The sequence below is a fragment of the Brassica rapa genome, chromosome A07 (genome assembly GCF_000309985.2).
Source record: "Brassica rapa cultivar Chiifu-401-42 chromosome A07, CAAS_Brap_v3.01, whole genome shotgun sequence".
Lineage (NCBI taxonomy): Eukaryota > Viridiplantae > Streptophyta > Magnoliopsida > Brassicales > Brassicaceae > Brassica > Brassica rapa.
Genome location: NC_024801.2, coordinates 18,059,406 through 18,084,028, shown reverse-complemented (window position 1 = coordinate 18,084,028; position 24,623 = coordinate 18,059,406). Strand labels below are relative to the sequence as shown.

Genomic DNA, 24,623 nt, shown 5'->3' with positions numbered 1-24,623 from the left:
AACTCAATCGAAATAAAACAAAATTTAAGTGAAAATAACAAGAAACTCTTTGGGGACTCTCTCTCTCTCTCAATCTCCGGCGTGCTGTCCTGACGGTTCGGGATCTGTCTCCGACAGCCGGATGGCTTCTTCAGCATCGGTTGTCGACTCTTTGGCTCCGGCGGTGCATCTTCTACTCCGATGGCTGCTGGCATTTGGCTATGTTATCACACCTTCTTCTCCAGTGCTGATAGTGGCTTCTCTCCGGGAGTTCTCCCGGGTTGATCGATCTCTGCTTCTTCTTATTCCTCTGAGCCATCACCTGTTGTTCTAATCATCGACTGTCTCTTCCTCCTCTCGTGTAGAGTCGAAGCAACTTCAAGCTTCTTTCAATCATAAAAGATATTTGGTGTTTCATTTAGGAAAATGTGTTGATTATATGAGGTGGTTAGCGGCTGCTTCTTTGGTCTAATCCTTTGGCGCTTGGTGGTTACGATTTTAGGTCTTGCTCTCGACTTGTTTCGATCTGGCACAAGACTTCGATTTGGTATCCGGCGACAATGATTTGGCAGTTTTGGCTCATTCTCTTGCTAAAGTCGTCCGACAGCTTCATCTTTGTCAATGTCCTGCCCTGGTGTATTCCGGTGGACAGTCGGTGAGATGCTCCGGCGACGGCTTTCTGGCTGTGGATGACGTGAAGTCTCTGCTTACACGTGCACCTCCGTTCTATGACGCGTGTTCAAGCTGATGACTCGGCGTTTATTTGGATAAAAACAACTCTTTTAATGCAGGCAACGAGAAGGTCTATAATAGACATATAAAAAATAGCAAAGACGTGAGTGTTATAAAAAAAAAATAGCAAATACGTGTTTATGTGCAGATGCTCATGAACATGTAGTGAAATGTTTACAAGGTAAATTCATGCGTCTCAGGTATTCTTTAAAAATGTCTTTAGAAAAAGGCATAACGATGTTACAGCATGATTAATAAAGGGTTCTTAGAGTGGGTTCTTAGCGGAATATAAGAAACCGTCTCTTAACTTTTAATTTTTAACTAAAAAAAATTAAGAGGCTGTTTTTTATATTCCGCTAAGAATCCCATTAATCATGCTCTTATGTCCCAAACTTTTTATTTTATAAAGACAGAAGACAATAGCAAACTCTGACGGTTCCTCTTAGAGCATGTACAATGGTGGATTATAGCAAATCCTTAGCTATGATCCTTAGCACTTTATCATTAAACAAACATTAAAAAATGGTGCACAGTTAAGAAAAGTTAAGAATGAATCCTTAACTAAGGATTAAAAGGATGAAGTCCTTAATGTGTTGGCAATGTGTTGGCGTTGTCTCATTGGTTTGAGATTATTAATTTTTTTTTTAACTCTAACCATAATTCTTAAACCTGATTAGTAATTTTATTTTTAACTCTAACCATGATTCTTAAACCTGATTAGTAATTTTTTTTAACTATAACCATGATTCTTAAATCTGATTAGTAATTCTTTTTAAACTCTAACCATGATTCTTAAACCTGCTTAGTTTGAAAATTTGTGGACATAGGTACATTAATGTTTGAAAACGATCTTGGTTTCATGCGATTTGGGATTATCTTCTTCTCTTATTTTGAAAGAGTCAATCTATTAAGGTTTCAAAACGATTTGTGTTTGAATTGATTTGGGAAAGTCTTCGTTTGTAGTTAGTGTTTGAAAACGATTTTTGTTTGTAGTTCAAAAAGGGTTGTGTTGTGTTGTGTTGTTAAGATTTCGACTCTGTGATTCATTACGATTGGAGTGTTGTGTTCTTTAGATTGTTTACCCAGAAGTACTATCTTCTTCTCATAGATTAGTATTACTACTGTGTGCTCTGTGAATTCTTTAATGTTGTGAATTCTTTACGGTTTCAGATTCTTTTCAGATTGTTTATAAGTCATATTCTTTAATGTTGTGAATGTATAGGAGAACAAGTTCGATTGTATAGAAGAACAAGTTGATTACTTTTGATGTCTAATTTCTATCTTGTAAATCTCTTTCAGGTGAAGGAAACATGGAACAATATTATATCTAAGGACTCCTAATTAGATATACCATTGGACAAACATTTTTTATTAGAATTCTTAACTATTCAAACAAAAAAAAAATTACTAAAATAATGCTAAGGACTCCAATGGTGGTAACACCATTGGAGATGCTCTTATAACCAGGACAACATTCACTAGTAGATCGATGAGATCTTTCTATCCAGGAGGCCAGTTCATTTGGCGTCCTCCAATAACATGAACATGAATGTGATACACCGCTTGACCTGCAAAACATCAACAAAGATGTCCCTTTGTTAGATGTGTGAATATGGTTATTGAAGATGTACAGCTATATATTAATGCATACATCCTTGTGGACCATCATTGATCACAATTCTGAAACCGTCATCTAGGCCTTCTTGTTTTGCTACTATCTTGGCAACGTAGAGAAGGCGGCCCAAGATGTCGATGTGCCTCTCCTCAGCCTGCATTAGCATAACCATACACGTTATTAGTTCAACAGTTGTCATGCTTTTTGCTTTAGTCTTTATCTTCTGCGGGATATTTTGAGGGTTCAACTTTGAAAGGTGTTAAGTGAATTAGGTACCTTAGAGAGGCCAGTTAAGCCATCCTTCACTTTTGGTATGACAAGGATGTGAATGGGTCCCTGGGGCCTTATGTCCCTAAATGCTAAGACCTGCATAATCATGCAACATGATTTGAGAAAACATGCCAAGAACAGTGATATTGAAGGGTTACAAGGGTTTCAAGTACCTTGTCATCCTCATAAACCACGTGGTGTGGAATTTCTCTGCTGATTATCTTGTCAAAACTGCATGTTACAAGCATAAAGCCAAATAAAAAGCTAACATCAATTCAGCACAAGAAAAAACCTTCAAATAAAAGATAATATATGAAAACAAAAATCTTGAAAAAAGCAAAGAGAATCTCTATGACTTTGGCAATAGTTCTATGCACAAAATGACATCAGTTTATTGCAATCAAATATATTTCTACCGTTATACATCCATCATTGACATTAGCTAACATAAAGTGTTCCTGTTGAAAGAGCTAACTTCACAAGGTACAGCCAAAACTCACATCGCATAGCTTACATAGAAAAAGGCTTACATGGTCGGAGAATCGGAATGAGTGACGGCTAGAGCAGCCTCTTTCTCGGAAGCCATGACGAGTTGACGACGGAGAAGGGTCAGAAATGAGAAGAGAGCACAGCAACATGATGGTTCATGTAGCATCCACGACCCTGCAACCACTTCATTCTGCCACTCTTTTTATTATTCCAACCAATGATCTCCAGCCACGTCATGCTGTCTGTATCTCGTTTTTAGTCATGCAAGTGCTAATGTGATTTGTGTACCCAAAGCCCACCAAACATGGATAATTACTGGTTTATTTTAATACCTTGGGTAATTCGGTAAGGATCTTATATTATAGGAGTGGGTTTGTATGATTACTTATGATCCTTATAACATAGTAGATGGTGTTTGTATAGTAGAGTAGGTTTTGGTAAGAGAAGCTCATGGGATTCCATGGACCCCATACATAACGCTTAATGCTTGGAGCTAATCATAGTTATTATAGATGACAACACATCATTGGAATAATTATCTAACGTTTAAGTAAGAAACACTACTTTACATGTTACAAAATTTAATTTATAAACTAAATTGATAGATATCTAATTAAAGTCGAATGCATCTTTCATTATACTACTCTCTTGTTATACCACAAACAGAAAGTAAAAGTAAGATTATGATGTCTGAACAGTCTATTCATGTTAACGTGACCTGATTATCACATGCTCTGCTTAGCCTTTTTGACACTATTATTATTTATTTTGGAATTCAATTAAGGAAATTTCTTAATATTAAAGTCTTTGTTGATTCTAGATATAGTCCCCACTCCTACAGGTCTTAATGATAATGTCCAGTTGTTAGTTATTATTTTTTTTGTTTTTGTCTAAACATGATCATATGTGGTGATGGATTATCGAATTTACATAAACCATTAGACCACGAAGTAGATAACTATGAACCTAACTAATTATTTTATCCGTTAAATCCTAATTACCAAATGAAATATGCACTTTTAGCAAAATCACTAGCGTACAAGCAAGCGATTACCATGCCTTGATATGCCACAATATTTAACGAAATAATGCTTAACTCTGGTTTTGGGCAAAAAAAAAACACCCCTAACTCTGGACGTAGATATCATTTTTCTTAATTTGAAATTAATGTAATTTGAAAACGATTTTAACTTCCATTGATTAGTTACTTATAGGTAAGTAGTAATGTTGACGGTGTCTCTTTAGGGGGAAACTAATTGAGTTTTGACATTTCAACTAATACTATTAGATTCCACCAAATGTAGTACTCATGACTACACGCCAAATGTTTAAAAAGTGTCACACCACTATCCAAAATGTTTGCAATAATGTTTGCAACTCTCTTTTACTGATTTTCTAATAAGTTTTGTAATTTCGGATGTGCTTTTCATATTGGTTAGGTAAGAGACTGAGATCTCTTAAAATTAGTAATGGATTAAAATGTATAGTATTAATACATCAACTCGGATTTAGAAGCTTTTGTTTTTTGTTTGTTTTTAGATTGTTTGCTTAAGCTTTGGTAATAATAATGGTGGTTAAGGAATCATAATTTAGATCCAAACCCCAAAGCAAACTAGAAAACGGGAGAGTTTCTCTCCCCTGATGCGACACGTCAGCAGTCTGTGGGTCCTACTTTTAAAAAATGTGAAAAAGTGTCAAATCTATAGCTCGAACCCAAGTTATTGAGATATAAACACCCACAATTATACCACTGCACTAAAGGTTACTTTGTACATTGATGACCGAAACTAATATATATTATGAAGGTCGGAAACTAATATAACATTGTGGACTCCACCTCTTTTTTTTTTTAATTGATGGGTAACGAATGGGTAACGAATGGACTTCGACAAAAAGTGAGCTTTGGGCTTATTGATTTTCTGTTTATTAGGCTTTGTATTTGCCCAAAGTGGTGATACGGACAAAGCTAAGAAGATTAGGGAAACCGCTATCTTCATCATCTCCTTCGTCGCTTACGATTCCCCTTCCGGCAATCAGCTATTATGGTCGATCTTTAAGGCTCTACGCACGTTTTGCGCCTACCAAACGCTTAGCTTCTCCTCTAACGCCTTCAGAGCTCTCATATATATAGAATCCCTCGAGGTAAAAGCTCCATCTTGTCTCAAACTTTTCTTTCTCAGTTTTCCGATCGCTTTACTTTCTCACATCCGTCGCAAAAATGACTTATCCAGCTGCTCCAGCCGCTTCAGCCGCCATTGCCACCGTTCCCTACTCCACCTTCAACTCTCTCCGCCTTGGAAGGTCCATTCAGTCCATTGTTGGTCGGCTCATCCGATTATAGGATTCCAGGAACATTAACAAAAATGGAGAGTTTATGGACATCACCAGTCTCCTCCTTGATAAACTGGTGATGATTGTTTCTAATTTATTTTTTTATCACTTTAACTATGCTTTGATTATTCTTTGTTCATATATGAAACATGTCTTCATGTTTTTGTTTTGGTTTTGTCTATAGGTTTTTTTATGAACAACTAATGATTTTTCTCTGTTTTTCTTACAAGATTCTGTGATCCACGGTTTCATCCCTGCAATCTCCAAACAAAACAAGAAAACTGAATGAATTATGTTTTTAGCAACCGTATCTAAAAGAAATAAAAGACATCTTACTTAACAAATTAAAACCTTTTCTTTTGCAGATTCCGACGATGACGAAGCACCCGAGGACCAACGACAACGGAATGATGCAGGCGAAGCCTAACTGATGTAAGTAAACTCCTCTTCAATAACGCATCACACTATTATCGCTCCCCAATCTCACAAACTTGAGCTCTAATCAGGCCAGGGATCCCACAGGTGATGCTATCCCGACAACGGAGAAAAAAAAGAAAGATAACCTAACGTTTTTTATTATTTTCAGTTTTTAAGTTCAAATCAGGTTTTTGACATAGAGCCCAATATAATTTGAGCCCAAACATTTTAAACCCACAATTACTTTTTCATAATGTAAAAACGTCAACCTTCGTTTATGTTTTGTTAAACTATTTTAATCTTTATGTTTTGTTAAACTATTTCACACAGGGGGCAGATCTCCTTAGAAGGAGAGCCACTCGCCACGATGCTTCCAGTTTCACCATTCTTGAAATTCTTATGAACCACAAAGCCAATATAAGAGCTCTGTTTCAATCCAACGGCTGGATTATGTCACAGACCACCGCTAAGCCTGAAGAGGGAAGAGAAGTGGAGTGCTGCGTTTTGGAAGATGGTTACTTGGAGTTTACAAGATGAAGATGGAACCCGTGACGAGGAAGACGAGGAGAAGTGTTACTTGGAATATCCTAACGTTGAGGATGTAGACAATGTGTGATCTTAGCGATGAAGATTAGTGTAGCTTTAATATAAGCTACTACGGTCCTTGAGCTCCCTAACAAGTACTGCAAACAATGTGTATTTTGAAAAAATAAAATAATTTTGTAATGCAAATAATTTGAAACTTTGAATATTTATTCAAACAACGGATATATACAGAGTTGATAACTTGATATGGACCCCCAAATAAGTTGGTGTTGCGCTGTCACAATATCTGTCTTTTTAATTTCATATACCTGACGTAAGCTTCTTCAACTTCTTCTCTTTCCCTTTCCGTTGTTCCACGCTCTCTGTTTCATGTTTAGGCCTTTTTCATATTCTCTATATTTTACCTTAATTATACTTTTTGAATTTTTCTTCCGTTTTGGGAGATGTCTCTAACTTGAGTTAATCGTCAAAAGCTAGGATCAATTTTGTTGTCTTATTTCAGATAAATTTTATTCTTTAATTTGCACAAATCTTAAACAACACTAACATTCCGTAAATCATACTGCCCCACTGATATCTAAAGTAACCAGCTCCGCGCTTGCGCGGGATCTCAGCACCTAGTCAATAATAATGTGGAAGAAAAAGAGAAAAGTTACAAAAGAAAGAAAAAAAAAATGAAGAAGGCAAAGGATCGGGCCCCACCGCAACGAATCACATAACTCGCGCCAAAGCGTGTGGTTCAGACGCCGTGTAACAGCGCGTCGCCTAACAAAACAGAGACCAGACCGGGACACTGTCAACAAAATAATCGTTTCTTTCTTTTTTGCACTCTTTGGGTTTTTAACGATGATGGCGTGAAAGAGGGAGGGAGAGAGAGAGAGAGAGAGATAATATACATTAAGCAGTATTAGCGAGGAGAGAGATAGAGAAGATTCAGAGGAACAAAAGTGTCTCTTTTTTCTTCTCTACATTTTACACTTATCATGTCGTCTTTGACGCTTTTGTAAAAGTTAAAAAGAGATAAAGATACCCAACGACGAAGACTAGAGACAGAGAGACCCAATTCTCTTTATTCTTCTTCTTCTTATTATTCTTCTTCTTCTTCTTGTTTCTGTCTTCCTAAAGATACTCTCTACTTCTGAGTCTCCAAGATATCCGTAAGCTCTGTTTCTTCCTGTTTCTGTCTTTCATTTCTATTTGATTTTTGTCGTATAGTCTCCAACATAACATTTCTTTTCTATCCTTTATAGTTTCCACATGTGTTCGTCTGTTCGATGCTCTGTCTCTTTCTCACTTGGTGTAAACATGTTGGAATGCAGTAATCTCGTGAAAAGAGAATGTTACTGAGAGTGATTTGCTCTTTTGTTTCTTCTTCTTGCTAAAACAGATAAAGAAAGATCCTGTAAAAAAGATGACGAAAGTGTGTCCTGAAACGGGAGAAAGAACATTACAAGAACCAGTTCTTACAGTATCAACGGATGTGAGCTTTGCTTCTAACCATTTCCCAACGTACACGTTAGGACCTGATAATGAGATAGTAGATGAACCTAAGGAAGATGAGAAAGGTCCATCAGTGAAAGAAACCGTCGAGGAAGAGAGCCAACTGTTGTCTGATCAGCACAAGCGTCTTTCAGTGCGTGACCTCGCTAGTAAATTTGACAAGAAGTTGGCTGCAGCTGTTAGTTTGGCTGATGAGGTTCTTACACATCTCTCTGTTCTGTTCTGTTTTCTCATAACATTTTTTCTCTCCCTTTTTTTTTGCTGAGTTTTGTGTAATGTTTTAGGCAAAGCTAAAAGAGGTGGCTTCTTTGGAGGGACATGTTATGTTGAAGAAGCTAAGAGATGCTTTGGAATACATGAGAGGACGCACGGATGGGCAGAACAAGGAAGATGTGGAGAAAGCTATCTCCATGGTTGAAGCTCTAGCTGTGAAGTTAACTCAGAATGAAGGTGAACTAATTCAAGAAAAGTTTGAAGTGAAGAAACTTGGAAACTTCCTCAAGCAGGTCTCGCCTCAACGCTATTATTGAATCCAGTTATTTATCATCAATTGGTTTTACGTTGGAAGTCCATGAAACTAATGGTTCTGACTCAGTCTTGTTATCATGATGTCAGACTTCAGAAGATGCAAAGAAACTAGTAAACCATGAAAAGTCATTTGCATGCGCTGAGATCGAAAGTGCGAGAGCCGTTGTGCTTAGACTTGGAGAGGCATTTGAAGAACAGGAGCGAAGCTCTAAAGCCTCTAGAGCTCAGGGACCGGTTAGTTTCATAGTTTCTTTTGTATTATGTTCTGATATAGTAACGTTTAAAACTTCCTAATTAACATATGTTTTGATTACAAAAGGATGTTGAGAAAATGGTTGAGGAGGTTCAGGAAGCTAGACAGATCAAACGCATGCATCACCCAACAAAGGTACTACTACATCATTTTCATAACTGATGGGTAAGACTAAAACTTATACTCTTTGTGTATTATAATGCAGGTGATGGGCATGCAACATGAGCTTCATGGTTTAAGAAGTCGAATCCAAGAGAAGTATATGAACTCTGTTAGACTTCATCAAGAGGTATTTTTATATTAGGATTCAACATAGTTGAAGTTAATTCGTTATTTGCTTACTTCTTTGTTCTTTCCTTTGACAACAACCATCATACATCTCAAGATAGCAACAATCAAAAGAGCTGAAGAATCCAAGTCTTGTCCATTTGTTCTAGAAAGCACACAAAGTCTCGGCTCTTGCTTAAAAATCCGTGTCAATGCTCCAGATAATGCTATAGATCTTTCCAACTGTTCGATCCAGTGGTACCGTGCAGCATGTGAAACTAGCCGAAGGGAAGCTATATCTGGTACTTGGACCTATCTGTTTGCTTCATCATTTGTTTTTTTTTAGTAAATGGAGTTTAGTTTTGAGCAGTTCATATCTTTCTCATAGGTGCAAACCAAGTAGTATATGCTCCAGAACCATTTGATGTTGGGAGGATCTTACAGGCAGACATTCTTTCAAATGGACACAAAGTCACAGTTACAACCAATGGTCCAATTAATCCTGGTTGGTATTACAAAAACCATAGACGTTTACAAACATTTTAAGTTGACAATAAGTGAATGTATGTATGGCGTATTGAGTTGCAGAGGCTGGCTTGCAATCCCGAATAGATTCTTTGATGAAAAAATCCAACAGTGAATTCAGCGTATGTTATACAACACTCTTCTTGTTTACTTTGAAAAGAGTTGCATGGAGTTTATGCTCTAGTAAGCTGAACATTTTCAACTCTGTTTCAGGTGGTTATATCACAGATGAATGGACAAGACTATGCATCCCGATCTCATGTCTTCACTGTTGGAAAGACGAGGATAAAGCTGTCTCGAGGATGGATCACAAAGGCGAGAGAAATATACTCAACATCCATGCAGGTATTTAGTGACTCTTTTCTTCATTCTATTTCACTAAAACATGTCTTTGAAAAATTCAATGAAAATTTCTTACAAATGTAAATGGTTTTGTTTTGGTATATTAATCATTCAGCTCTGTGGAGTTAGAGGCAATATTAAGGCTCCGGCCAAAGCGTTGTTCTGGCAGCCAAGAAAGAGTCTAACTTTCACACTAACCTTTGAGTCAGAACAAGAACGTAACACAGCCATAGCCCTTGCTCGAAAATACGCTTTTGATTGCAATGTAAGCAAAACTATCCTTGAAATGCTATTTTTAGACTTTGAAATCACTGTGGTTACATAACAGGCTTACTTAAATCTGCAGGTTACATTGCTTGGCCCAGATGATTAAACAAATGGTGAACAAGACATTGTCATTAACCAACCACCTGATTTTTTTTTTGTTATTGTGTGTGTTGTTTGTTTGTTTTTTTTTTGTTTCACACTGTGGCTCAAAGAAGGAAGGTGCAAGTTTGGATTCTCACTGTTGCTGCACAGAGTTTTATTATAGGCAGCAGATTTCATTTTTTTTTTGTTTCCTTTTTGTCAGATCATCTGTTTGATATGGCTTCCATGTCTGATTTTGTTTTGGTTTGTTTAGTTGATTTCCATTATTTTTTTCTGATGTTTAGGATGCAACATTGTTAATCAGATTATGAGTGTGAGATCAGAAATCTACAGCGGATTGTAACTATTACAAGCATATGAGAATTTCCTAACTCCATTATCAAATATGTTACTGTATGAAGTAATCAACACAGAGCCATAACGATCATAAAAGACTAAAGTAAGCCGACTCCAATATGTGTAAAATATATGTATTGTACATGTCTTTGATAGTAACGTAAAAGAATTCGATAACAATTACTAGAGAAGTTATTCATTCAATTACAGAGTGGAATGGTGGCATGATCAATTTAGTGAAACCATACTCTCTTTATAGTGTATACGCAAGTCCATGGAACATACAAACTCCACTTGGCTGCTTCTGATCGGCTTTCAATTTCAGAAGACAAAAGCACTTGCATAGATAGTCAAAACAACTAAAAGACAGAGAGAGGGAGATGAACAATGGTTTAAGTGGAACGACGTCGTTTGGGAATGATGTCATTATGTCTACTCAGACAATAGATAAGATATTTAGATATCCAACAACCATTGAAGACAGAACAACTAAGAGACAGAGGAAGATCGTGTAAGGAAGATCAACAATGGAGGCTTTGGTTTGCCGGAAACTGGGAGATCCGACGGCGACGGAGACAGGGAGTCCAGAATCTCCGGTGGAAGTGAGCAAAAACCACCCGATCCCGCCTCTAACCTCCGATACAGCGGTGAGAGTCAAAGTCACAGCAACGAGCTTGAACTTCGCGAATTACCTTCAGATTCTCGGAAAGTACCAGGAGAAACCTCCGTTGCCTTTCATCCCCGGCTCCGACTACTCCGGAATCGTCGACGCCATCGGTCCCGCCGTCACCAAATTCCGCGTCGGTGATCGCGTGTGCTCCTTCGCCGCTCTCGGTTCCTACGCTCAGTTCATCGTCGCCGACCAGTCTCTCCTGTTCGTTACTAGATCAACACAAACACTCTCTCTATCTTGTTTTAGTTTGAATCATGATGGTTGGTGTGGTGTTGTTTCAGGTTCCTTGTACCGGAAGGATGCGACATGATCGCTGCAGCTGCACTTCCTGTTGCCTTTGGGACTTCTCATGTTGCTCTTGTCCATAGAGCTCGTTTAACCTCTGGTCAGGTATATGTTTGATTTCAGTTTCTTTCTTGCTTGATGATCCCACTGAGAAACTCTGTTGGTTTTGATGCAGGTCTTGATGGTTCTTGGCGCTGCTGGTGGTGTTGGCCTTGCAGCTGTTCAAATCGGGAAGATTTGTGGAGCCGTTGTCATTGCAGTTGCTAGGTTGGTTCAGAGGCTATAAACATTTTTTGGTTAATCGTAATAAAAGAATCGATTAATTTGGAGGTCATACGACTTATATATAATAGTTCTTTAAAAAAAATTTTGTTTTGCCAGAGGGAGTGAGAAGATTCAGCTGTTGAAGTCAATGGGAGTGGATCATGTTGTTGATTTAGGGAGTGAGAATGTTATTACAAGCGTCAAAGAGTTCGTCAAGACAAGAAAGCTTAAAGGAGTTGATGTTCTGTATGATCCTGTAGGAGGGAAACTCACCAAGGACTCCATGAAAGTTCTCAACTGGGGAGCTCAGATTCTGGTGATTGGTTTCGCAAGCGGTGAAGTACCTCTCATTCCTGCTAACATAGCCCTTGTTAAGGTAAATACAATGATTGTCTTGTAGATAGAGAGAATCGAATCTTCTAAGTTTGTAACACAACTTGGTGGCAGAACTGGACGGTTCATGGTCTTTATTGGGGCAGTTACAAAATCCACCAGCCCAATGTTCTTGATGATTCCATCAGAGAGTTACTGTCATGGCTTTCTAGAGGATTGATCACCATGCACATCTCTCATACCTATAGCCTCTCCCAGGTTAAAACTCGATTCATTATTCATGATATTAAAATACAAAACACATGTGAATAAAACACTTATTGTTTGAATTACAGGCCAATCTTGCATTTGGGGCCATCAAAGACAGGAAAGTAATAGGAAAAGTGATGATTGCTCTCGACCACAAGGCTACTCTGTCTTCAAAACTATAGACTCTCTGTAGCCACAGCAGTGAACCGATTCTGTGTCTCTAATAAGTTTATTATGTAATAATGTAGTTTACCACATCCTGTTTGAATTTAATAATCATAACTTTGTTTGGATTCTGTAGAAATCTCCTTTCTTTTTGCAATATGTTACCTATTTTGGCTTGAGGGAAGATAAAGGTTCTGTATTTCCGGTTAGTATCGGTTTAAACATTAAAGAAACCAGTACATAATCCAAAGACTCAAGGCTGTAATGAGACTATCATATATCTATGTTGTCTTTTTACAAAATTAGCAAATCAGTTATCATGGTTCATCAAGACCACCTGTATCATCAAGAAGATATAGTTTTCCATCAAAGAACCCAAAGAAAAAAACGTTTTCATTTTGATTTTATCCAATGTTCTTGTGATTTGACTCCCTCCTTTTCTGAATTCTTCATGTTTCTCTTTGAATCTTCCACAGAAAAATTCATATTGTGTCCTTGCATCTCCTCCCTTTAGAATGAAACTGTTCTGAATACAAGAACACAAATCATTAAAAGCTGGAAGAAGGTCAACTCTCTCCCTAAGCCTATTCTTTTTGTGATATACCTACATTAGGTCAAGGGCACAAGTTTACCATTTTTGTTGTGAGATGTGCCATTTGAATTTACCATTTCGTTTTGTTTGATATAGGGAGTGAATGTTGAGCCAATGAGAAGCAAATCTTGATTTGATTGTGTAAAAAGTTGATGGGAAACCGCTGTGCAAGAACTCCTTGTTGTAGAAAGGTAATGATTAAATATTGTGTTCTTTGTTAGCTACAACATCTTGTGTTTGAGTCTTGTAGCCATTGAATGTTAAACAGAAGACTCCTTTTATGTTTACAGTTATGGTCATGTATATGCTGCAGCAGCAACAAGGACGAGGCTCAAGCCAGAAGCCAACATGGGCCCAAAGGAAAGGTCCATCCGGTAACCAAAATCGAGAAATGGGAAGAAAAGATCACAGAAGCTAACAACAATGGCATGATTGTAAGCTTCCTTCTTCAAAACATGTTTGCATTTTCTTATGACTCTTCCTCTTATTCTATCTGTGTAACTAGCTTAATCATTCTATAAACCAAACAGCTTGTGGTGTACTTCAGCGCACCGTGGTGTGTACCGTGTAAAAAGATAGAACCAGTATTCAAAAAACTTGCTTCTATATACCCTTCAATGATATTTGTAACCATTGATGTCGAAGAACTTGCTGTAAGTAAAACCTAAAACTCTTGTGATTTTTGAGATGAAGTTTTAGGATTTGAGGTTGAAATTTTGTGAAAATAAAAAAAACAGGAGTTTAGTGATGAATGGAATGTAGAAGCTACACCAACTATAGTGTTCCTTAAAGATGGGAGACAAATGGATAAGCTTGTTGGTGCTGAAACCTCAGAGCTTCAGAAGAAAACAGCTGCTGCTGCTGATCTCTTACTCAAAAAACCATAAAATCTTAACCAACAGAAGAGAAACAGAGTTAGGTTTTCTTCCGTTGTCTGTCACAAATTTGTTCAGAGGAAGTGATTTCAAGAAGTTACTTGCGGATGAAGTAAGTGTCATGAGATTTTTTTTTTAATCCTTCAAGATCTTCATTTGGTAAGATTATGTTCTTTTTAACGTTGTTTCAGACAAAACATGGAGATGATGGAGAAGCGTTTGGTGAGGAAGGTTTATATAGCAGCCATGTCTTCTTTAGTTTTCATTTGTGAAAATGCATTTGTTTCTCTTTTTTATATATTCTCAAATGGTTATAATATTCCCAACAGTAAAAGAAAATCTTCTAGTACATATTTGTTTAAAATTCTTCATTGATTTTTAGACGTGAATTATGTTCTATTTGAAAACCTGAACAAAGTGTCAAACACGGTAGTAGAATGAAAGATTTTTCCATCGAAATGTGTTGCTAGTGCTACTAGTCACAGATTAAACGTCGTTAGAAAGAGTTTAGCGTATTATTGAAGCTCAAAATGGATCGGTCATCAACACTATTCTTTATGTTGGCAAATTACAAAGATGCACGTTGAATTATTTTTAAGTTTATAAATAAACAATTTTCTTTTTGTAAAGAAAGATCCAATCTATTATAAATACAAAAAATATAAAGACAATAATAAAGTTGCTGTTTATTGGCGATCTCCAAAGTTGACTTTTCAGAACCAGTCGTTAAGAATTAGGAACTGGACCAAAACTTTTGTCTCTCCATCAATGCAACTCTCAGATCTTAATTTTTCATAAGTAAAAGAAATAAATAAATAAACAAGTACAAGTCTGTTGAACTATCATCACCTTGACCATTATACAATTTGATTTTTTTTATTCTAGTTCATGTGCCTGATCTGATTCATATAGTAATAATATCTCCTTGCTTGCTTGAAAGATCATCATCAACAGAAGAAGGCTTTGTACCCTGAAGAGAAAAAAAAAGATCATTCATCAAAGATAAGTCACCATGATGAAGAAAAAGAAACACAGCAGATCCCAATCTTCTTCCAAGAAAACTATTGAACCATCCCCAGATTCTTCACCTTCACCTTCACCTAGGCTCCTCTCCATTTTTCGTTCTAAGGTGACTTCTCTCTCTTCTCTCTTTGGCTTCTGATTCTTCCTATTACCGATTCTCTGGTTCTGGATTTGAGCTGTTGTGCATGTTTATTTTTGTAGTTGGTAAGTGGTAAAGACTTGAAGCATATGTTCAGAGGCATGAAGACCAAAACTGCACCTGGACTGTCTTCTCAGTCTAGAATCGTGAGATGTCCCAAGTGCCACAAGCTTCTCCAAGAACCTATAGATGCCACTATTTACAAATGCAGTGGATGCAACTCCATTCTCCAAGGTACAATAGCCTTCTTTAACTCCCCCATAACCCATACTCATGTTCACAATAGCTTAGTGTTCTCTGTTTCTTGTGCTCTTTCTTTACATGTAGCAAAACGTTGGGACCTGGAAAGCAATGGCGACTCTATTCCAGAGGCCCTCCTTTATTCTCAAAACCGTAGTTTAAGTACACAGTTAGAATCTGCAGAAGCGGGTAGTAAAACTCCAATTAGAAGCACTCACCGGGAGTACAACTCGAGGGCATCCCCTTCTGTTGAAAGGGGTTATGATTCGGAAACTGTTTACAAGCATGAGACATCTGATGTCCACAGAGAATGGATGAGAAGGGCTGATGAGTTCAGCGTGACCGGTGACTCTGATGCTTATGCTTCAGCAAGAAGCTCTCCTTATAACTCACGCAGCAATGCCTCGGAGTGGACACAGCATGAGAGGAGATATCATGTTCCTTTCTATCCAGCTAGTCCTTCCCCTTCTTCTGCGTATGAGTATGGCTACAATAGTCCCTTTCACGGGTCTCAAGCTTCTGCATCCGAGAAGTCTTATTATCATCATCACCAACAAAACCAATTCAAGCAAAAGGAGAGAGAAGGCTGGTTTCAAGAATCTTCTGCTAGTGCTTCACCAATTCGTTTCCCTGGTGAGACATCTAATAAAAACTACTATCCCTCGTCTTCTCAGTATCATAATCTCTACGAACCCAGGAGCTCTGTGTACTCTGAGCGTAGTTATCAAGCGCCACTTCGTTCCACATACTCTGAGCATTCCAAGAGTGGGACAAGTCGTGAGAAGAGATCTCAAAGGGACAAAAAGAAGGATGTCAGAAAGAAGAAGCCGGTGGTGAAACGCTATGTGCTTCCTTCAGCGGGTGGAGCGCCTTTTGCAACTTGTTCCTACTGCTTAGAACTTCTACAGCTTCCTCAGGTGTCTCTCCATGGGAAACATAAGGGATATCAAGTGAGATGTGGCAGTTGTTCCGGTGTACTTAACTTCTTTGTTCGAGAGAAAGCAGATACTGGTTTTGCTGAGGAGACTGTTAGTAATCATCAGGATTCAGCTTCAGAAGGTCATGATGAAAGTCATATGTCCTGCTCAGACAATGATGATGTGATCTTGAGACGGAATGTGGAAAGTTTTGAGGATAATGAGAGTAAAGAAGACACAAGGAGCATGTCAAGCACGTTATTAGATTCGAAACTTGAGGCGTTGCAGCCTTCACTGAACCAGAAGTTGAGGGAACAACAATCTGCATCAAGTGAGAGTATCGGAGACACTTCAAGAAAGCATCTAGAGAAATCTGAGGAAGCTTGTTCAGAGAAGTCAACCGAGATGGATAACAACATTTCTGAGAGAGTCAGTTGTGATCTAGAGGAGGTTGGATTATATGAGAAGAATGAAACTCTTAAAGTGATGTTTGGAGATGGATCAGGTGAGTCCTTAGAGGTTCCAGTATACAAGAAGGAAAGAATGAGTGATTCAAGTATAGAAGCTGAGAGAGTTGCAGATAAACCGGTATCTCATAGTGCGGAAACACGTGTACTGTCTGAGAATACTGGAGACAATCAAGAGTTTGGTTGGGAGGAGACTCAAGAGAAGGAAGAATATGGAGGTGAAGGTAAATGGGAGGATAGCATGGGAGACAAATCTCGGTACACTGGAGATTCAATCTGTGACAACAGCTCAAGCAATGGTGAAGCATATGAAGATACAAAGATCATATCAGCTGCACCACAGAACGAGAACCAGAGGTTTATAGGACAATCAGGTGAGGATACAGTAACAACATCCAGGACTCATGAGGAGCAGTCCAAGTATGAGAACTCAAGTGAAAGACAAGAGTTGGATACGACCATTGGTGACAGTGTCAGGTATATTGTGTCAGAGGAATCAATATATGATACTGGCAAAGTGAGCGAAGATGGATCTGCTGTTTCTCTCACGAAGGCGAGTGAGACTTTCAGCACAAGCATAGAAGGCGAGAGAGGTGAAGAGAGATCGGTATCTCATCAAATGGATCTTCTTCCAAACGAGAATGTAGAAGATTCCTATGAAAGACTCGAGTATGCAGGTGAAAGAACATGGGAAGAAGAGACTATGGAAGATAGAGCTGGTTTGCATTTGGAGGAATATGAGAATTACAGCAAACCATTTGAATGGACTTCAGAAGTAGCTCCAACATTTCATAATCATATGCATGAGTCAAAGGTAGGGACGATAAACGAACCAGATGAGGAGGCTGATGGAAGATTGGAATCCAGTTCAAGGGGTTCCTTCAGTGACCATGAAAGTTCAGAAGAGAGTGCTGTATTTCAGGAATCTCAAGATGCTAAATCAGATCAGTCTAAGTATGTGTATGAGCTACCAAGTGAAAAACAAGAGTTGAGCAATGACACAGAAAGGCATGAGATACATGAGGAGGATAGATATGAGACAAATGAAACGTTTGAGCCAGCCAAGATGGTCGAAGATGGATCTGTTGTTTCTCTTGAGAAGACGGGTGAGACAAACATAGGCGAGAGAGGTGAAGAGAGGTCGGTATCTCATCATCAAATGGATACTGAAAACGAAGATCTAGAGGCAATGCAAGATGGAGCTGAGTTCCATTTGGAGGATTATCATAACAATCCACATGAATGGACTTCAGAAAGAGCTCCAACATTTCGTCTGGATGAGTATGAGCTAGGAACAATGTCTGCATCGGAAGAGGATGCGAATGGAAGATCATCCAGTTCAACAGATTCCACCAGTGACCATGAAAGTTCAAATGAGAAAGCTGTGGCTCATGAGAAGCCTTCTCTGATGGATGAGAACAAATTCGAAGAGCTAAAAGTTTCTCTAATGGTGGGAGATGGGCCATCATTGCACTTGGATAAGTACGGAAATGATTCAACGAAACTGGAAGATACATTTGAATGGACAGAAAGAGCTCCGACATTTCGTCTGCATGACTCTGAGCTAGGGACAATGCTTGAACCAGAAGAGCATGCTGATGGAGGATCGGAATCCAGTTCAACTGGTTCCTTTAATAACCATGTCAGTTCAAAGTTGAGAGCTGACTTCCACGAGGAGGAGGAGGAGGAGGAGCTACAACTACACGAAGAGACAGAAGATAGGGTGGCATTGGACTTGAAGAAGGGTGAAAACGGATCAATAAAATTGGAAGAGACATTTGAATGGACTTCAGAAAGAGCTCCAACGTTTCGTCTGCATGACTCTGAGCTAGTGACAAGGCTTGAACCAGACGAGGATGCTGATGGACGATCAGAATCTAGTTCAAAAGAAATAGATATATATCATGAGGAGGAGCCCAGGCTGGTGATTGACAGCAGAACCAAAGCGCAACAAGAAGGAGAAGTGGCAAAAGATATGGCATCGCTGCACTTGGAGTGTGAAAATGAACCAATGAAACTGAATGAGACATTTGAGTGGACTTCAGAGAGAGCTTTAACGTTTCGTCACCGTCAATATGAGCTAGGGACAACGCTTGAACCGGACGAAGATGCATCAGAATCTAGCTTAAGGGGATCTTTTAATGACCATGGAGTTTCAAAAGAAGGAGCTGAGATTCAGGAGGATGAGCCTTGGCTGGTGGATGATTATGAAGCCAAAGCGCTTAAAGCAAGCGTCAGAGCAGACGACGGACCATCGCTGCACTTGGAGAAGTGTGAAAATGAAAAAGTGGTATTGAACCAGACACTTGAACCAAGGGATGATTTATTCAAGCTCAGTCATGATGACACACTTGAGCAAGAGAGGATAACGTTTCATTTGGAGAAGTCTCAAGAAAAGCAAGTGAATCTAAGGCAGACCTTTAAACAACAAGGCGACACTGAACACAACATACCAGCATCTGAAGGCCATGAATCCCCATGCAAAATGGCCGAAGTAGACAGTGAAGCTGAAGAGGATATGTTGGGAAACCATTTAGAGCCATTGCAGATAGAGAATGAGAGGTCAGGACTAACCTCTGAACCATATTCTCATTTCTGTAACACAACGGATCCCTCTGAGATTGTGGGTCTGCGTCTTGCGTTATATGAAACCCAAACTTCACCTCTCAGTTCACCAATGCACACACCCACTGGTTCCCCACTGCACATCCTGATGCGTTCTCCGATTGCTTCACCAATGCGTACCCACATAGTTTCACCAATGCGTTCTCCCATCAACTCATCAGGATCACTCTCTGATGTATTGTTCTTCGGCAAGAAAGCTTGAGGGCAGTACTACAGAGAATCATTCCCCATACTTTCAAGACTGTACCTGCAATGCAAAACAGTGTGTACATTGTTTCATTTTTGTTTGCAAGTGTCTGGATTATATGTACAGTTTTCAACAAGCTTTTTTTTTTTATATAGAGCTGTGCTCTTCATTTACTTAAAAATGATACATGGTTACAGATTCCATCTGAAGAAAGTAAAAGACAAAAAATGAAAAAAATGATGATTTACCAGGAGCTGTTACGATTCAATACATAAACATTCCATTCAGAGAAATCACACATGCAGCACCTAACAAAGCTAACACAATCGAAATAACAAAGATCAGTGAAAAAGGTCTGACTTTTCTATAAATAGAAATCAGTAACTGCGGTATAACTCAACATATAAAAAAGTCCAGATCATATGAATGAACAATAAGAAAGCTGCTCTAAATTGATATATATATATATATATATATCCACTGAGACATAACTAAGGCCAATTTTATTATCAGTTTGGTGCAAGTTTGAGAGGAGAAGAATAAAGTAAATTTTGTTTATGAAACCTGAACTGGAACAGAACACGTTTAATCCACATGATATTCTAAAAATATAGCTAATGACTTCTCTCCTTTTATTATCTTCAAAGAGAAGGAAAACAGAACAATCAACATGAAACTTCCATGAGTAGTGTATACTAACTTATTATCTTACTCTGGGAAAAAAAAAGAGAGAGTAAAGTTTCAATCTTTAAGCAAGTATTTACAACCGTGACATGTTACTTACTTACTTACTTGTCCCCTACTTCTAGTTTCTCGAGAAATGTCTTCCTTATCCAATCAAAACGGATGTATCCATAAAGAACTACGTGTCAGAAAATTAAAGAAGAACCTGAGTTTTAGGACTAACCAGTTCAAAACACAATGTGATTCCCAATTACTCGATGTACAGTAGTGCTTATTTTCTTACTTAATTCCAAAAATGTTACTTAAAAAGTTCGCAACTTTGAATACGCCCAAAGACATGTGTTCATAATCCCATCCAAAAGAGTCATGCCATAGTCATTCCACGCAGATATCTGGTTCTTGAGATTGAGCATCGTTGCATTTTCTCCTGCCTTGCTATAATCAAATTTTGACGATTCGTTTGTCATTTGTCTTTTACACTTTGTGCCATGTTACATATAAACAACTGAACAACGTGCCGTTTTCAGACAGTATACTTTTTTTTTTCCCCGGCCACCTTGTTTCTCAAGGATAATCCAATTTTTTATTCTAATCTCATGTATTTTGCCAAAGTTTAATTGGAAAATTCAGGGAAGTCTCTTAAAAAATCTACGCAAATATACAAACCAAGCAAAGATCATTCTGATCGTTTAAAACAAACATGATTAGTCCAAACAATATCATATGAGACGTTACATCTTCACGGGGTAAGGCCAAACTACTACTCATTTGTAGGGTTTAGGATTTGATCATCAAACAAAAATCCAAAACCCATTGTGTTTCCCGTTGTCTAATTTACCTTCAAACTGTACAATAATCTATGATTACAAAGTGTAGTTTGGGAGTATCTTCAACTTCCCTAATTGCAACAATGCCTACTTTACAAGTCTAGTTTGGGAGTATTTAGAATATCTTCAACGTTCCCTAATGCATGCCCAGCATTAATTCGTTATGTGCACTAATTGATGTTCAGAAATCAGGACCATGCTCACATACATATATGGTCGTACTTGTTTCTACGTGACTCGAAAGACTCCTAAAATTCTCTTTTGGTCTTTATGAGACCACAATATTTGCTAAGCATTTGAATGAAACTGATATTAAGCCACATAAAGTCTAAGATTGTGTTATTAGAGAAGACAATCAAATTGGGGTTTATAGCAAAATTTGATTAATATGCATATACTTATAATGATAATATGTGAATATTATTTTGCATGCAGTTTTGAGGGATCTTTCCTCTCTTATGATATATTGGAAAATACTTTGTTTATGAAAATAAAATAAAATATAAAGCTTCTTCTTTTTGTTCTTGCATTAAAATAAAGCTCTCATGAACTATTTCAATTTCTGTCTTGTATCATTCTTTAGTCTTTTCTCAATAAATCTCTTATGAGATAAATTTATCTTGTTTTGAATCTGTTTAAAACTGAAAGTGAAATTCAGTAGTTTCCTTTGGGTTTCATAACGAACTTACAAATCTACAAAAAACACCTTTATTAATAGATTTTACAACTTCAAAACAGTTAGAACGCAGATATATATGTAATGAATTTGACTTTTAGGATTTGGGAGAGACATGAACCTAAGAAGATTGACTGTGTTTGAGGAAAGAGCTAGAGTCAAGGAAATTATGACTTAAGGTTGTGAATTTTTAAAAGTATTAACAAGCAATCAAATATATTTCCATTGAATTTCCTTATTCAGTCTTTTCCTCACTTTTTATCATGTTCCCCGGCCTGAACAAAGAGAAATATTCTTATTCCAATGAGAACTTTCTCATTGTAGACATGATATATGAAGCTTCCTCTTATTTTCCTTGTTTATATTTCCCTTTTGATCGCACCACAAACTCATATTGGTGAAAAAGAAATGTGTGCGTTTATACAAATATTGGTCCCAGCATACGATACCCACTACTCACCCCTTTCGTCATAGTAATTCTATTTACACGTCACAATAAACTGTACATATTTGATTCTACGCACCGTTTCAGAGTATGAGATTGTTGAACAGTATTGCCTAAACAGTTTTCGATGATTAACTATTGGTTAATCACAGTTTTGTTTTCTTTTACTTAACCATGCGTGTTTTGTGTTTGTATAGCGAGTACATTTTATGAGAATTAATGAAAAACATTTACAACAATCTCTTTTTCAATAACATTTATTTTAAAATAGAAAGGTGGTACTTTCTTGCGTCATAACAATTCAGCGTTTACAAAATGTTACTTTGTAAATTTTATCATGCAGAGGCGATGGAATTAATGTATATAACTAACTTGGAATTAATGTGTTAAAAAAAATTAACTTGGAACACACATAAATTATACCAATTTTTCAATTTTTTACAGACATCACAGTGAAAATTAATAGCAAAGATGCATAATGAAACTAAACAACGACGCTAAAATATAACAATGCTAACACTCTAAACAGCAAGGTTAAAACACAACAATACTAACACTCCAAAAACTAGGCCTCGGTACAAATCGGATATCCAGAAAATTCGCAGTATCCGTGATCATCTCCATCACAAACGAATATTTATATCTGTAATTCGTTTCGATCTAAAAATTCTAGATATCCGTAGTTGTTTTAAATATTCAGAAGTCCGAATATCCCTATTTCTTTTAAACATACATGGATTTTCGATTCGATCCGTCAATTATATTTAAGTATTTATAACTTTAAAATTAAATAAATAAACCGTCGTAATATCAATTAAAATAATAATATCATATAAAAAAACTAACATCTTTAATAGAAAATCTAAATCAAAAACAAAAAAAAAAGTCAATATTAACAAGCCTAATAAGAAAACTCATATGTTATTACTTGACTCAGCATAAAAACTAAATTGGATATACAGCAACCCAAAACAAACATTTGAAAAAAACAACTTAAAATAAAAAAAAATTAACCAAATGATTTCATAAAATATTTATATATATAATGGATGTATATAAAACTGCATTACATATCTATAAATATATGGAATCCGACTTTCTTAAAAAAAATTTGTAATTTGCATCTTTTTTTTTTACAGATTTCACACTTTGCTATTTGCTTGATTTGAAGTTTTACGGATATCCGGATTTTTCGAATCAAATCGAAACGAATAACGAATCAGATCAAAATTAATGGGTATCATGTCCAGCCCTGCTAGAAACAACAACAATTTTGTTTCTTTTTTGTTATCAATAGACAAACTTAGTTAAGACTCTGTGAACAAAAACTAGTAACTGTGTATGAACGACAAAAGACGGTTATTTACGAGCACTGCGTGGTAGACTGTCTGCCTTTGATATATGTGTTCGGGGTACATATATGAACTCTGAATGATTGAAAATCTTCTTCAATAGCTGAATGTCATCCAAATAAGTTGTAAAGGAATGTCATTCTTCTGATTCCCAAACCATCTTTACCAATTGAGAATAATATGTTGCAAACGGTACGTGAAATTGTCATAATTTCCTCATGCTTTCCATTTCCTAGATGATGACTTCTAATTCTGAATGAAGGGTGAAAGTCTGGCTGGCGCTCGTGTTCCTTTCCCCATCAGCCCATCAAATCCTTCCATTGTACTATACCAACCTTGTCTAGTAATTGGCATGATCCTTTCGTGACGCATCCGTAAAACACCATCATTTCGGTATGTGAGGTAATGTTGCCGACTCCACCTCTCTAGTTTGGGTGACCCATTGTGTTAGTGATGTATATGCCTCAATCCAAACTGTTGATTCAGTTTTTGCCAATTGGAAAGTATCTTTAGAGTTGGTATCTACATTGTTGAAAACCATGTTATTTCGTCTTTTGTAAATGTACTATAAAATTCATGCAAATCGATAATAATCCACTTGCGGTGAAACCTTTGAAAACAAAAAAAATGATCTATATTTACAAAAATCGATTGAGTAGGAAAACTAACTGGATTTTGATGAAAATTTTGATAGAGCTCATACTTGGACAGGGTGATATTCAATAAATAATGAAAATGGAATGCACCTTTTCTAAATAAGATAGGCCACCTTCAAAAACACACAAAATATAGGTAACCACTCCGTAGTTTTTCAATCGATAACTAGCAATTCCTTAATGGAGGATACTATCAATTAACTATTTATAAGAAGACAGCTAATATTCAGATTAGATTAAGTGCAAACGTATGTTATATGTTTAATCATTCTTTTATTATTTATTCCATTGTCAACACCTCTTCTCCCATTGACCTTTTGTCGCATCATCCCTTTGAAATAACAATAGTATAACTTTTTCAATTGTTCCCGTGACTCTAATGAACAATATTTTCTTTTTTTTCTTCTGCTTAACTCTAATTAACAATATTGTTATCAAATTAGATAGAAA

At 37.1% G+C, this 24,623-nt stretch overlaps 5 protein-coding genes across 11 annotated transcripts; 4 read left to right on the top strand and 1 right to left on the bottom strand.

Annotated features, from left to right (window-relative positions):
* Positions 1 to 914: 914 nt before the first annotated feature.
* LOC103830057 (14 kDa zinc-binding protein) lies at positions 915 to 4,661 on the bottom strand. 2 transcript variants are annotated; one of them, XR_004449130.1, is made up of 5 exons: positions 3,127 to 4,661; positions 2,770 to 2,827; positions 2,603 to 2,692; positions 2,172 to 2,480; positions 915 to 1,156 (listed from the first exon to the last, which is right to left on the bottom strand). XR_004449130.1 is itself a non-coding variant. In XM_033274772.1 (5 exons), the coding sequence occupies exons 1-5, from the start codon at positions 3,249 to 3,251 to the stop codon at positions 2,212 to 2,214; spliced, it is 459 nt and encodes a 152-aa protein (XP_033130663.1). In that variant the 5' UTR covers positions 3,252 to 3,879; the 3' UTR covers positions 1,320 to 2,211. The 2 variants fall into 2 exon arrangements, 1 of the variants encoding a protein (XP_033130663.1); XM_033274772.1 differs by lacking the exon at positions 915 to 1,156 and having other exon boundaries at positions 1,320 to 2,279; positions 2,363 to 2,480; positions 3,127 to 3,879.
* Positions 4,662 to 7,259: 2,598 nt separating this feature from the next.
* LOC103830056 (stomatal closure-related actin-binding protein 3) lies at positions 7,260 to 10,542 on the top strand. Of its 2 annotated transcripts, none has more exons than XM_033274771.1 (12): positions 7,260 to 7,535; positions 7,767 to 8,075; positions 8,164 to 8,385; positions 8,495 to 8,641; positions 8,727 to 8,795; positions 8,866 to 8,949; positions 9,046 to 9,229; positions 9,316 to 9,432; positions 9,516 to 9,574; positions 9,666 to 9,797; positions 9,910 to 10,059; positions 10,141 to 10,542. In XM_033274771.1, the coding sequence occupies exons 2-12, from the start codon at positions 7,791 to 7,793 to the stop codon at positions 10,165 to 10,167; spliced, it is 1,476 nt and encodes a 491-aa protein (XP_033130662.1). In that variant the 5' UTR covers positions 7,260 to 7,535; positions 7,767 to 7,790; the 3' UTR covers positions 10,168 to 10,542. The 2 variants fall into 2 exon arrangements, with proteins under 2 accessions (XP_033130662.1, XP_009104005.1); XM_009105757.2 differs by having other exon boundaries at positions 7,260 to 7,536; positions 7,630 to 8,075.
* A 407-nt stretch (positions 10,543 to 10,949) lies between these two features.
* LOC103830055 (quinone oxidoreductase-like protein 2 homolog) lies at positions 10,950 to 12,720 on the top strand. Its single transcript, XM_009105755.3, has 6 exons — positions 10,950 to 11,373; positions 11,454 to 11,562; positions 11,633 to 11,724; positions 11,839 to 12,097; positions 12,169 to 12,312; positions 12,390 to 12,720. The coding sequence occupies exons 1-6, from the start codon at positions 11,027 to 11,029 to the stop codon at positions 12,483 to 12,485; spliced, it is 1,047 nt and encodes a 348-aa protein (XP_009104003.1). The 5' UTR covers positions 10,950 to 11,026; the 3' UTR covers positions 12,486 to 12,720.
* A 76-nt stretch (positions 12,721 to 12,796) lies between these two features.
* Positions 12,797 to 14,922, top strand: LOC103831384 (putative thioredoxin H10). Of its 3 annotated transcripts, none has more exons than XM_033274774.1 (5): positions 12,797 to 13,033; positions 13,157 to 13,251; positions 13,351 to 13,494; positions 13,591 to 13,713; positions 13,798 to 14,922. In XM_033274774.1, exons 2-5 carry the CDS (start codon positions 13,213 to 13,215, stop codon positions 13,945 to 13,947), a joined length of 456 nt encoding a protein of 151 aa, XP_033130665.1. In that variant the 5' UTR covers positions 12,797 to 13,033; positions 13,157 to 13,212; the 3' UTR covers positions 13,948 to 14,922. The 3 variants fall into 3 exon arrangements, 2 of the variants coding, with proteins under 2 accessions (XP_033130665.1, XP_033130664.1); XR_004449131.1 differs by having other exon boundaries at positions 12,966 to 13,251; positions 13,798 to 14,047; positions 14,127 to 14,922; XM_033274773.1 differs by having other exon boundaries at positions 12,966 to 13,251.
* LOC103830053 lies at positions 14,658 to 23,050 on the top strand. Of its 3 annotated transcripts, none has more exons than XM_033274769.1 (4): positions 14,658 to 15,064; positions 15,160 to 15,331; positions 15,425 to 18,697; positions 18,731 to 23,050. In XM_033274769.1, the coding sequence occupies exons 1-4, from the start codon at positions 14,948 to 14,950 to the stop codon at positions 19,546 to 19,548; spliced, it is 4,380 nt and encodes a 1,459-aa protein (XP_033130660.1). In that variant the 5' UTR covers positions 14,658 to 14,947; the 3' UTR covers positions 19,549 to 23,050. The 3 variants fall into 3 exon arrangements, with proteins under 3 accessions (XP_033130660.1, XP_033130661.1, XP_033130659.1); XM_033274770.1 differs by having other exon boundaries at positions 14,661 to 15,064; positions 15,425 to 17,314; positions 17,366 to 23,050; XM_033274768.1 differs by having other exon boundaries at positions 14,665 to 15,064; positions 15,425 to 23,050.
* Positions 23,051 to 24,623: the final 1,573 nt, after the last annotated feature.

What these genes read in the sequence shown, in the direction of transcription:
- LOC103830057 (XM_033274772.1), bottom strand. Translation starts at nt 3,251, where the DNA reads ATGCTACATGAACCATCATGTTGCTGTGCTCTCTTCTCATTTCTGACC. An exon ending in TGGTTTATGAGGATGACAAG is followed by an intron (nt 2,693 to 2,769) that starts GTACTTGAAACC and finishes ATGATTATGCAG; the next exon opens with GTCTTAGCATTTAGGGACAT. An exon ending in GCTTAACTGGCCTCTCTAAG is followed by an intron (nt 2,481 to 2,602) that starts GTACCTAATTCA and finishes ATGCTAATGCAG; the next exon opens with GCTGAGGAGAGGCACATCGA.
- LOC103830056 (XM_033274771.1), top strand. Translation starts at nt 7,791, where the DNA reads ATGACGAAAGTGTGTCCTGAAACGGGAGAAAGAACATTACAAGAACCA. An exon ending in CCTCTAGAGCTCAGGGACCG is followed by an intron (nt 8,642 to 8,726) that starts GTTAGTTTCATA and finishes TGATTACAAAAG; the next exon opens with GATGTTGAGAAAATGGTTGA. An exon ending in TATACTCAACATCCATGCAG is followed by an intron (nt 9,798 to 9,909) that starts GTATTTAGTGAC and finishes TTAATCATTCAG; the next exon opens with CTCTGTGGAGTTAGAGGCAA.
- LOC103830055 (XM_009105755.3), top strand. Translation starts at nt 11,027, where the DNA reads ATGGAGGCTTTGGTTTGCCGGAAACTGGGAGATCCGACGGCGACGGAG. An exon ending in GTCGCCGACCAGTCTCTCCT is followed by an intron (nt 11,374 to 11,453) that starts GTTCGTTACTAG and finishes GTGTTGTTTCAG; the next exon opens with GTTCCTTGTACCGGAAGGAT. An exon ending in ATACCTATAGCCTCTCCCAG is followed by an intron (nt 12,313 to 12,389) that starts GTTAAAACTCGA and finishes TTTGAATTACAG; the next exon opens with GCCAATCTTGCATTTGGGGC.
- LOC103831384 (XM_033274774.1), top strand. Translation starts at nt 13,213, where the DNA reads ATGGGAAACCGCTGTGCAAGAACTCCTTGTTGTAGAAAG. An exon ending in GAACTCCTTGTTGTAGAAAG is followed by an intron (nt 13,252 to 13,350) that starts GTAATGATTAAA and finishes TTATGTTTACAG; the next exon opens with TTATGGTCATGTATATGCTG. An exon ending in TTGATGTCGAAGAACTTGCT is followed by an intron (nt 13,714 to 13,797) that starts GTAAGTAAAACC and finishes TAAAAAAAACAG; the next exon opens with GAGTTTAGTGATGAATGGAA.
- LOC103830053 (XM_033274768.1), top strand. Translation starts at nt 14,948, where the DNA reads ATGATGAAGAAAAAGAAACACAGCAGATCCCAATCTTCTTCCAAGAAA. An exon ending in TCTCCATTTTTCGTTCTAAG is followed by an intron (nt 15,065 to 15,159) that starts GTGACTTCTCTC and finishes TTATTTTTGTAG; the next exon opens with TTGGTAAGTGGTAAAGACTT. An exon ending in ATGCAACTCCATTCTCCAAG is followed by an intron (nt 15,332 to 15,424) that starts GTACAATAGCCT and finishes CTTTACATGTAG; the next exon opens with CAAAACGTTGGGACCTGGAA.